General features: G+C 46.8%; 1 protein-coding gene across 1 annotated transcript in view; it reads right to left on the reverse strand.

Moving 5' to 3' along the window:
* Positions 1 to 12,500, reverse strand: part of LOC134087921 (cadherin-4-like) — a 325,999-nt gene that overhangs the window by 56,599 nt on the left and 256,900 nt on the right. The window contains exons 6-7 of the mRNA XM_062541767.1: positions 11,819 to 11,974; positions 5,300 to 5,444 (exon numbers count right to left, since the gene is read on the reverse strand). Of these exons, the coding sequence (XP_062397751.1) occupies positions 5,300 to 5,444; positions 11,819 to 11,974 (301 nt within the window). The remainder of the gene's footprint in view (positions 1 to 5,299; positions 5,445 to 11,818; positions 11,975 to 12,500) is intronic.

Here is a 12,500-nt window from a genome sequence, read left to right on the forward strand (position 1 = left end):
GCCAGGCAATTAGAAACCTTCAGTCCAGGGAGCTCCCGCTCTCTCTCTTTCTCTCTCTCTCTCTCTCCACCGCCCTCTTTTTCACTCTCTCACTCCTCAGTAAATCCTTCTCCCTCTCTCCCTCTTTAAATTCTCTCTCTCTCCTCCCCCTCTCCTTCCTTCCCTCCGTGGCTGTCCACATTCTCTTTCTTATTTTGCTCTCTTGTTCTCTACTTCTCTCGTACTCTCTACTCACACTAACTTCCTTCCTCCCCAAGTCTCCTTTCTTTTTCTCGCTCTCCCTCTCTCTCTCTCACACTCTCTCCCTCTCTTTGTTCTTCCTCTCAAACCCCTCTTTATCTCTTCACTCACCACTGGGCTTCTCTCTCTACATAGGCTCCCATGAGGGAATTCATTCCCTCCAACGTGCGTTCACACAAACAAGCGTTCAGACATTACACACACAAAAAAAAAACAAAGAAAAAGACTCAAAAGTGTAGCAAACAACTCGACGAAACGAAAAAGAACATGGACGCCCGGAGAAAAGAGTCGACCACGGCTCTAGCACTTCTCTTTCCTCTCCTTAGTTCATTTGTGGAGAGGCTCAGTTCACTTCCCCACTCCCCCCCCCCCTTCAGTCCTAATTGCTAGAGTGGTTCACTGACAAAGCCGGACTGTGGATAATTGTAACAGCAACTTCTATTTCAAAGTTCATTAAATCTCAAAGCGAGATTTGTCTACCGCCCGAGGAAGAGAGGGGAGAGATGGGAAGACGGGAGGCAGAGAGAAAGAGGAGAGGATATGAGAGCCTTAAATCCAATGAGAGTGGCAGAGAGAGAGAGAGGGAGAGAGGGAGAGAGAGAGAGAAACGGAGATAGAGAGAGGGAAAAGGGGGATGAAAGACATGTCTGTGTTGGCGGTCGCGTTGCCGTCGGAGACGATTGCGTGTGAGATGCCGGTGCAGCGTCCAGGCCGGCGTGTATGTCCCCTGTGTTAATTTCATTAAACGGGCCTCTTAGCTGAGCTTAATGGGGGCCTTTTGTATGGGCGTCCTGTACCGTGCCTGACGGGATTAGGTCCCCGGTCCCTCAAATGACTCTTTAATTTGGAAACTAATTCAGCTCTGTAATTGGCTTTCCACTGAAACCACTGGGGCTCAAAATTCAAACGGCTTCTCTCTCGTTTTTTTCCCCTCCACGGCAGCCCCGTGAGTCACTGCACTCTCACTGGAGGAACACAGTCAAGGCCACACCGCCACACTCCTACACCAGGAACTCAGCACTCGCCTGGACTAACACTGACCATCAATGTGTGTGTGTGTGTGTGTGTGTGTGTGTGTGTGTGTGTGTGTGTGTGTGTGTGTGTATGCATGTATGTAGGCTTATGTGTGTCTCACTGTCTCTCTCGGCCTCCCTCTCACTCGGTGTTTGTGTGCTGGTGTGCTTGTGTGTGTGTGTGTGTGTGTGTGTGTGTGTGTGTGTGTGTGTGTGTGTGTGTGTGTGTGTGTACGTATGTGTATACATGTACTGTATGTGGGCTTATGTGTGTCTAACTCTCTCTCTTGCTCTGTGCTTGTGTTTGTGTGAGTGTGCATGTATTGCGCCGCACATGTAAGTATGCCTCTGTGCGTGAGTCTCTTTGTGAATGTGTGAATAGATACGCTCGTGTCTAACTTAATTGAATTAAGCTCCATTTTTGTGTATCTACTACAGTAGCTCCATTAACAGTCAACTCTATCTTGAACCCCTGTGCTGAAATCCAGGCCCAAGTCCTACAAGAGGAGTAAAACAAATTACTATTCTAAATATTTGTGTGTAGTACTGTTCAGATGATAAGTATGCTTCAAATATGTTGATGCATGTTTAATGTACGGATGTAGTATTTACATTCCAATTTGTCTGTCTAATTGAGTATGCAAATCTATGTGTGTGTGTGTGTGTGTGTGTGCATGTGTATGTGTGTGTATGTGTGTGTGTGTGTGTGTATCCCTAGAGAGTAGCCCAGGTGAGTGTGGGGTGAAGACCAGCCTACTGCACCAGGGAGTGTTCACGGCTCATCTGCCGGTACAGGAGCTCATAAAGGAGCTGCCGGCTGTAAAATTACACCTCACTTCCACCACTTTCACCATGCTACATTTAATCCTCACCGGCCTCTCCCACCAGCCAAACCAGCCGCCACTCTAGCTGTGTTCTGCCACCAGCAGAAATCACACCAGCCGAGCCGGGGGAAAAAATAAATGAAATGCAGAGAAATTAAAAAGGTAAAAAAAAAAAAAACCCACTCATGTTCATGTTTCGACTGACTGCCTTTAGGAAGATTTGAAATGATACTCAGTCAAGCCAGAGGAGTTTTCAATAGTCTTCACTCTTCACAACTCCGTGCGTGCGAGTGAGAGGATGCTGCAGTGACCGTCTCCTCCACCAGGGGTCACTGTGCTCCTCAACAGAGCACAGTCTTCAACTCTCTAATATCTAAGAGCTCTATGCACAAGGGCCGAACCCCTACCAGCACCACCACCACCACCACCACCATAAACCCCTCCTGCACCGCCCAGCCGCCACCAACCACCATCACAAACACTCACAGAAAGTTCTCTTGCCTCTGTTTCTGCTCTCTTTCAAATCCCCCCCTTTCATGCTGTCAGGCTCTGTCTTTTCACGGTTCTGCTCTTTCCATAAAGGCTTCCGCTCTCGCCTTATGAAGATGACGGCGGCGCAGAACTATTCTTTAAGGCCATTTTTTTACACCTATCCAGACCTTGTGTAAACACGTCTCCGTGACAGAGGGATGACAAGTCGGTGAGCTGAATGGAATTCTACAATGGTAAAGGGGACGGGGACCTGGCTGTATCTTATCCAGATGTGCTCGCTGTCAGTGGTTCTTTTCTGTTCTTTTTATAGTCTTGAGGATGATAAATAGCAGAGGAAAAAAGCAGTGTGTCTGAGTAGCTAGAGGAAACAGAAATGGCAACTTAAGGAGGAAGGAAGAATGGGTAGGGAAAAGAAAAGAAAAAAAAAACTTGTTGAGCTTGCACTTAAAAAGTTTAAACCCAATTATCTTAGAGGCGCATGGAATGAGATAGGTCATTAGTGAAAAGAGAAGAGAACGTAGAGGGTAAAGGGTGAAAATACACACGTAACACAACACACACACACACGCGCGCGCACACACACACACACACACACACACACATACACACACACACACACACACACACAAGCACACATATCCTATCCACAGCACTTCTGAGTGCCATAAGAACATTTCATATTTCATCACCCATGATGCAACAGTCTGCGCCTTGACAGAGATCATTATCCCACCACAACCTCCTAGTACCAAAACAACAAGCTCACAAAATAACTTTACTTCCCCCAGATGTCCACAGAACCTACCACATACTCCGAATCGCACATACATACACACACAGATATAACACATGTACACACACAATTCAGATGAAAACCAAGGCGGTGAGGCAACAAGGAGGAAAATGGAGTGAGAGAGAAAAATGGCGAGAGAGAGAGAGAGAAAGAGAGAAAGAGACCAAATGTGCGATCTCACAAGAATTTGCAGTGCTTCTGGGTTAGTTTAACCTAATGAGCATTCATTGTCTAATGCAGTCCATTATCTGCAAGGCAAAAAAAGAAAAAAGCACAACTTCGGATTGTGTGAGCTCATCATCACATACTCAGCCAACAGATGGTGGGGAGGATAGGTCTTACTTCTTATCTCTCTCTCACATTTAACCACAAAAAATATCTCTCTCCATCTCACGTTTCACCACGAAAATGGGAAATTAAAATTAATTACTTCTACGCTCATTTTCATAAATAACGGCAGGCGGAGATGGTCTCTTTTTAACCGCAATAGACTGAAAATAATTAAGCAGACAGCCATTAAAGTTTAGAATGCTGAAACCGAGCCGCAGCCACTCACAGAAACAGCTAATGCACGATGCTTTAGCCCCCTGGCAGGCTCCATGCCTTTGTGGTGTAACATGATAGATGAATAAGATTATTGTCTATTTCATTCCCAAGGTCATGACTTCTGTTCTGATCTGTGTTTTACATCCAAATCAAAACAAAGCATTAAACCCTCATGCTATGAATGAACTGCATAGAAAGGAGCGCTTAATGCAGCCCTGCAGTTTGAGGCTTTGAGAGGGGGGAGGCTTTAAGCGCCCCGCAGGTATCGCTGAGCGAACTCGACCCCTCCTTCAGCACTGACACCAGCTCTGGCTGTCTATCAAGCACCACCCCTCCCGAGCTGCAGGCCAAGGGGCCACTCTGGGACCCCCCCCCCCCCCCATCTGAATGTCAGGGAGCGGTGGAAATCTACACGGGGGGTGTGTCCACTCTGCTGGATTGGCAGCAGCGGCAGGGGGGGGGGGGGGGGGGCTGTGGGAATCGGAGAGATGCTTTTCAACCCCCGGGGAAGAGAAAGGACCTCTCCTTCAGTTTCCCAGGATTCCTCACTCCTGGGCGTTTCACCTGCCCGCTGTGGGCATGGGACCTGCTCTGGGGGTTGAAACACGGCACCATGTTTTGAGGAAAGCTGGCTGTGTGTGTGTGTGTGTGTGTGTGTGTGTATGTGTGTGTGTGGGGGAGGTTGTTGGGAGAGGGAGACAATGCAGCCTTGTGTCTGTAGGCCCCCACAAAGACCTCTTGATGGGCCTCCATACGATGCCAATTAGACCAGGGCAGCAAAGCCAACTGAGCCCCTTCATACATACAGTACAGTACATGGATACATTCCTCGTTCTCTCTCTATCTCTCACTCTTTCCCTCTCCCTCCCTCTCTCTCTCTGCTGTCTCTCGTTGCTCCCTTCATTCCTCTACACTTCGTTCCTCTTGATGGCTGATCACACCATTTAGAATGCATTTAAAAGCCCTGTGTCGTTTTCCACAGGCCAAGTGCTGAAGTGCTAATTAGGAGCTAGCAAACAGGCTTCTATTTGAGTAGCGGCGGTTAATAAGAGAGTGGGAGACGCCTGGGACACTCTGCTGATAGAGCCTCTAATCTCGCTACAGATCACCTCCGCTCTGCCCTCCCCCCCCTTCCCTCCCCTCCCCTCCCCTCCCCTCGCCGCCACACACACACGCTGCTGTTTCATCACCTCGTCACTTGCCTCCCATCTGCGTCCCTCGTTCGCTCTTTGTCTTTCTTTTGCGCTCACTCTAGCTGTTTTTTTTTTTCTCATGGTAGTTGTTTTCTGCTCTGGTCATTTCTGGTGTAAAATTGTTGTTTCGCTCTCTCCGTTTTTCTCTCTCTCTCTCTCTCTCTCTCTCTCTCTCTCAATTGCTGTTGTGCTGTTTACCTGGCCTGGCGTTCTCTGGTACCGAGCCGTTGTAGACCTGGTTCTGGAACTCGGGTCGGTTGTCGTTCATGTCGATGACGTTGATGTACAGGTCAATGGGAGTCTCCACCTGGATGCCGTTCATGTCCACGGCATGCGCTCGCAGCTGGATGGACAGAGAGAGTGTGTCAAGGCTCATTTAAATTATACCCACAGACAGCATCACAAACAGACAAACTAAAGTCCTACTCATTTCCTGTGCACATGATATACGGCTGTAAAAGGTGGACTAGTAGTGGTGTATGTCATATGCACCTGACACCTGGGTATGATAGCCTTGTGTATACTATGAAGTACGAAAATAGTCTTGTTTGCAAAAAAGTCACACACACACACACACACACGCACATGCACACACACACACACACACACACACACACACACACACACACACACACACACACACACCTTCAAAGAGGCCTGTGTGATGCTGTGTGCTGGTCTAAGTTGCAGGAGCAGGAGAGACAGGACACAACACCGGAGACTATAGGGGCTCAGACTACAGCTGCCCCTCCCAAGGCTCCACTAAGCCCGGCTGAATCTGCTTTCGGATAAACAAGGGACATATCCATCTGTGGGAACTTTCTGTGTATACAGCCACACTCGCACACACACACACACACACACACACACACACACAAAGGCGCGCGCGAGCGCACACACACACACACACACACACACACACACACACACACACACACAATTTTAGGACATTCAAGCTCTTATTCAGTGGCTCTGAGCACTGACTACGGCATACAGTATGCTGCTGGTGTAGCTCTGCCAGAAAAAAAGCCAAGGCCATAACCAATGAAAAATCACCACAATAATAAAACGGAACCCATGCCACATAAACCATCACATAATACCTCACTTCTTTGCTGGCTGCCTCTTAAAATATGTAATTAATGATCATTTTTTGTTAGGAACATCATTTCAACGATAGCTCTTTTACACAGCGATAATAATCAAATCACATAACCTTACAGCGAAAGGGATTTTAAGAGCTTTTTTCACTTAAATTAAATGTATGATACACAAAACTTGTTAAACTCAAAAGACTGCCAGGATTTTTATGCATTTCTGAGGAATTCCAACCATTTCTCTTGGCTTATTAACTGTGACCTTGGTCTCTATTTTGTCTTGCTCTCTCTCTCTCTCTCTCTCTCTCTCTCTCTCTCTCTCTCTCTCTCTCTCTCTCTCTCTCCATACATACAGATAAGTATATTGAGAGGCTGCTGTTGGAGTACAACCTGCCTCTCTGATGAATCTTGGATTCCACTACAAAGTTTTGGCATCGCATTAATGTTGAAATCAATACCGAGGCACAACTCAACAGGAAGCCTCTGCTCTCACAACAGAACAAAGGAAAACAAAATGTTTGAGTAAAGAGCAAAAAATATACACGAGTCCAGAACGGCTACAATATCCCTCCATTAATAACATTCTCTCTGTCCTCCCCTTGGACACTGGCATCTGTAGGTGAAAACGGATAGCTCTGATCATAGAAATCACAAAGGTTTCTCATCCAGTCCAGGTAGGTTTTAATCAATACCAAATGATTAATTTATCCAAAGTCTGATGCCTGTTGCGTATGGAGGATTCTATATCAATCATAATATTCTTGAGAAGGCCCATCTGAGATAATAGCAACAGACAAGAAAAGGAGTTCAGAACGAATTCATCACTTTGATTAAGACCAAAGGGCTTGTTCACTTGGAAGGCAACACCAGGGAGTCTAAGGTGAACGAAACAGCATATTTTGGGGTGATAGTCAAACTACGTCAATGCTCTTTTCCATAAACCTGCCTTCATCTTTTCCACCACATGCTCTTTTCCTTGCAATTTAAAATGTCCGATCACAACGTACAATCACAAACACACACACCAAATTCTTAAGTCTAGTTCCCAACATGAAACACTTCTTGATTCTATAAGTATAGAAACACTTCCTGATTCTATAAGTATATACACACTCATTGATACTGTAAGTAACCATGTATAGCTCAAATAAATAGTTCTTGTAGAAAGGGTGAATGTTTGGATGAGGGAGGGCTATCTTGAGCAACATTTTCAAACAAATCCCATTGCTTCATGAGAGCCTTGCTCGAGGTAAGAAACAGTACAGTAGCTGGCGTTAATATGGACTCTTTGTCAGGTAGTTGGTGGGTTGTACAGACAGACAGAGGCAGCCAAGTCTGCAACCTAGTCTGTCTCAAAGATATCAGCAAATTATGCCATTACATGCCGTCTAGACAAGTAGTGGAAGGATGAGCTTAGATGCACCACCACAGATCACGCCCTGACTGCAACGGCCTAACTTTTAGAATCCTACACGTTCACCTGGAGCTCACAGAGAACCTGCGAGGAAGACAGGTCGTCCTCCGAGAGACGGAATCCAAGACAGTGGGCGCAGAAAGAGAGAGAAGAAATGCTGAAAGACGAGAGATGAGAAATCTTAAGTGCTTGTCAGAGCTGTGGCCTCCGTGGCAGAAACAGAAAAGAGACTATCGCAGCTTCTTCAACCTTTTCCAGGCCCACAGCCTTCTCCTTCCACCAATACCCACACACACACATGCACGCAAACACACACACACACACACACACACACACTGATGGATATCCTCTCCATGTCTCTGCCCCTCTTCCACCCGTCCTCCTCCCCCACGGAAAATTGCGGCGGCGGGTCTCGCAGAGGTTAATTTGACTTTACTTTTTCCCCGCACATCGTCTGATCCGCCGCTGCACCCAATATCCGCGGCGGGTGGCGGCTCGAGCACTCTCCACTGGGCGCGGAGGAAGTTATCGCCCGCGCCACTAGGATCTGCGTAATTCAATAACATTACAAGTCAAAGATTACCGCCGCGTTTAAAAAGAAGCGGAAATGTAATTCGGTGTCGGAATTAAAGTTATTATCTTCAAAAAACGTCCAGGTGAGAAGCGGGGGAGGTAAGGAAAAGGGGGGGGGGAGGGTGTTTTATAAAAAAAATATATCAAATAAATAAATAAAAGGAGCGAAACTCAAAAGTGCTCGCCGTCCCTGACAGGCTCCTGAGCCACTTCACGCCGGCCTGCGCTTGGAGATAACTAGCAGCCGCTGTGTTTCCGCGGACTGCCGATTGGACACCGCGAGGGGGATTTTGTATTATCAACTTTGTTTGTTCTTTTTCTTTTTCCACTCAAATGAGAGGTGGCCAGAAAAGTGCCTACCAGCTGTCCGACTGCGAATGTGAAATCCACTCCAGCATCAAAATGTATGGAAATGCCAAGTGGCGAATAAGTACACAGCCGAGAGTAATCCCAGTAGAAGACAGACTTTTCCCTGCATGCTCCTATTGTTCTTTCTATCTTCTCCTTTCAGATAAAAAAACTAAATCCTGTTCAGAGGTTTAAAGCTTTGATGATAACTCTGGCAAATAAATAAAGAAATAAACAAAAAAAGAAAAAAACCCATCAAACTCTTGAGCCTAGTTTGCCTCATAATATCTTATCTGGTCCTCCCTGCAGCTTTTATTCATAGGAGGCAGAACAGGTCAGTCGGGGAGAGAAGTCATGAGATTGGGCGAGGGAAAGATCCATAGTGCAACCCTGCACTGAGCGCTAGCACTCCATCTCAGGGCACATCCAGGAAATACACCGACTGGTCTTGGCACGGGGAGGATGCAATCGCATGGAACTTCAAACTCCTCAACTCTCTCTCTCTCTCTCTCTCTCTCTCTCTCTCTCTCTCTCTCTTTCTTTCTCTCTCCCTTGCTCTCTCTCTCTGTCTCTCTCTCGTTCTCATCCTTGCTCTCTCTCTCTCTCTCTCTCTCATTCTCTCGCTCTTTCTCGTTCTTCTCACCCAGGCAAATCCATTCTTTACCTCTGGCAGCAGGGGCTTAAGCAGGCTGCTCACGCTGCTCAAGACACTGTTTACGAAAAAAAAAAAAAAAAAAAAAAATAAATGGAAAAAAAAGTTTTCAGTTCATCTGACCTGTCCTTTTTTCCCCTTCTTTTTCTCAGGTAGGGGAGGACTGCAAGAGAGAAAAAAGTTTGCTGTGTCTAGACCAGCGCTGCGCTGTAGGTGGAGCGCCTCCCCTGTGACTATCTCTGATCTGGGGCCTGCGGCGGGCAACCCGGGCCCGGTGGACTGTTAAAGCACCGGAGCAGGAGAGCCTCTAGCGTGACGAGCACAGGAGAGAGTCGGATGAAGAAGGGAGAAAGGGAGAGAGAGAGAGAGAGGGAGGGAGGGAGGGAGGGTGGTATGAAGACTAATTTGAGGGGAGGTCTTTCGGGACATGGTACGAGGTCAGTGTTGGCACAACGAGCTCGTAACCAGCTGAAAATAGAGTCTACTGTATGCTGTCTAAACCTGTGACACAATAACATACTAGCATATTCATGAACTCACGCTAGCTAGAATTAGCATGGCTATCTTTGTATAACAGTACATTTTGTTTCCCAGTAGAATTGGTTATACAAATTATGTTATGCCTATTCAATACTTCCAAACTGCTGGTGTCATTGAGATGGAAAATGATATGGAAATTACTTCAAGGAAAGGCCATTGTCTTCAGTACTTGTGCGCTACATGTTCGATCCGAGATAAAAGCTAGTTCAAATCTTCAATTGTAAACCGATCAAAATCTTTTACATCAACCAGTGACTCCTCAAAGTGAATATGTCCCTGGTTTCATCAGGAGAAAGCATTGAAAAAGTCTCTACTTCTGTGGTAACTCATTACCAAATGAAAGGATGCCTGTTGCTGTATGATGCTTTTATGAATCACTCAGCACAGCACAACTACATGGGGAGAACTCCTGTACTCCAGCACTTTGAACATCACATTAAAATCTGGCGGAGCATTTCACATTTCCTTAAGTGCCTGGCAATGCAACAGAAGCTTCATAAAGCCTCACCACAAAAGCATGACCACAGACCATACAATAGAATGGGATGTACAGTGTGTGTGTGTGTGTGTGAGTGTGTGTGTGTGTGTGTGTGTGTGTGTGTGTGTGTGTGTGTGTGTGTGTGTGTGTGTGAGAGTGAGTGAGTGAGTGAGTGAGTGAGTGAGTGAGTGAGTAAATGAGTGAGTGAGTGAGTGAGTGAGTGCGTGAGAGTGTGAGTGAGTGAGTGAGTGAGAGTGTGTGTGTTTATTTACATGATAAATGTGTGCATGGTGATACTTCCCCCCACACAACACACTACACTACCTGCTCATTACTGAGGATGTGAGAGCAGCCCTTGAGAAAGCTGGGGCAGTGTTGGTGTCAAGCGGCTCTGGTCAGCCTCCTAAATAAGGCTGTTTCACAATCAATACCTGAGAGAGCAAAGCAACTAACTAGAGGAGCACTGCACTGACAGAGAGCCAGGGAGAAAGAGAGATACACAGGGGGAAAAAGAGAGAGAGACGGATAGAGAGATAGAGAAAAGTGTGAAAGAATATGTGTGAGGTGTGAATGCTGTGTTGCTGACTGTCGTGTGAGGGTTAATTATGAAACAACAAAGAACCAGTAGGTTAAACTGCAGAAGCAGCTACATCAGTTTAACTGTCGACAGCAAAGCCACAGCATTCATAGAAGGGTGATGTGTTTTTTTCATGTCTTTACAGCACCTGTCCAATTTATTTACTCATCCATTTTCTGTTATTCAGTCAGTGATATCTGATATTGATATGGCTAACCGCTAACGCACTGCACTTTTTGTTTACATGACTTGGCACATTAATTAGCCCGTGAGATATCACCGTTCTCATCCGCCATACAGGTTTGAATCAGTCACAGGAGTCCTGTCAGAGACTCAGACGCCAGTATGTTATGATGATTTTTTCGTTTTAGTAGTCTGCCTACCTTCCCTCTGACATCGACTCCGCCGAAATAAAAAAAAAAAAGAAAAAACAGCGTGAATGCCTCAAAACACGCATACGCAACATGACTAAACAGGTCTTTCATTAGCGGAGACAGCCCCCGACAAATCCACACACACCTCCCCGGCTCCTGCGAGCACGCCACGCGCCACGCTAACGCGCCTAATTGACAGCGGGAGCCGGGCTTTTGTCGAGGGCGTCCCGCTAGACGTTTTTATCATCTCCCGACAAGGCTGATCAATTTAACGAGTTAAAAGCTCCAAAATGGATAATAAGTGGAGTACAACCACAACCCCCATGCCGAAGAATCAGTGAGAGACTTGGGCTTTTTTTTTTACGGGGATGGGTTTAATTCAATAAAAAAGATGGAAAATAAGGCACGATATCTCGGTGTGACAAATGTACCTGTATGGGGAGATTGAGTATTTCAGAGCTGCATTCTGTTAAATCTAACTGCCACCGATCATGCGGCATTGGAGGTAGGCACATTTCATTAGCAGCTTTATTGCTTATGAAAAGCTGGTGACAACAAACAATGGGCATCATTGTCAATCTGGAAGGTGTGTGTGTGTGTGTGTGTGTGTGTGTGTGTGTGTGTAGGTGTGTCTGTGTCTGTGTTGGATGGGGGAGGCACTTACATGGTAGAACGAGCGCTCCTCTCTGTCCAGTGGCCTGGTGACGGACATCTTCCCCGTCACGGGCTGAATCTGGAACACCTCGTTGGGCGGCTGGTCAGCTCCTGCGCCGGTGATGCTGTAGCGGATCTGATTGGACTTGTCCTTGTCCGAGCGAATCTGCAGTGGGACACAACACACCGGACATGAGGACCAAGAAGATCACCGACAGACAGTTCAAGGTCGCCGGACACGGCTATAGCTGCGACGGCGCAGGTGACCGAGCCTCGTTTGGCTCCCCGACAGCCGCAGAATTCCACACACACACCCTTCCGAAACCGAGAGACGGTCGTGAAGTAGATGGGCATTCCGGCTCGACGGCGCCAGATGGAACGGATTTATTGGATTTGGTCGGAATTGCTCAGAGCGGCGAGGAGGTGAGGCTTGTCACTGTTATCACGGGTGGCCTGTAATACCGGATGCCTGTGACATGCCAAGGGAATGATGGCGGGCCAATCACAGTGAAAACGAGTCAGCAGTGTCCTACAGCTTCCTCAGCACACTCACAGACAAATACCCCGACTCCACCCAATAGCCCACATCATATTTCATAGCATTTATACACAAACGCCCATCAAAGAGCACTCCACACACCCTCGATCACTCTAATACACCCACACGCACACATAAACACTTCCAAAGGTCA

Source organism: Sardina pilchardus, chromosome 7 (genome assembly GCF_963854185.1).
Source record: "Sardina pilchardus chromosome 7, fSarPil1.1, whole genome shotgun sequence".
Lineage (NCBI taxonomy): Eukaryota > Metazoa > Chordata > Actinopteri > Clupeiformes > Clupeidae > Sardina > Sardina pilchardus.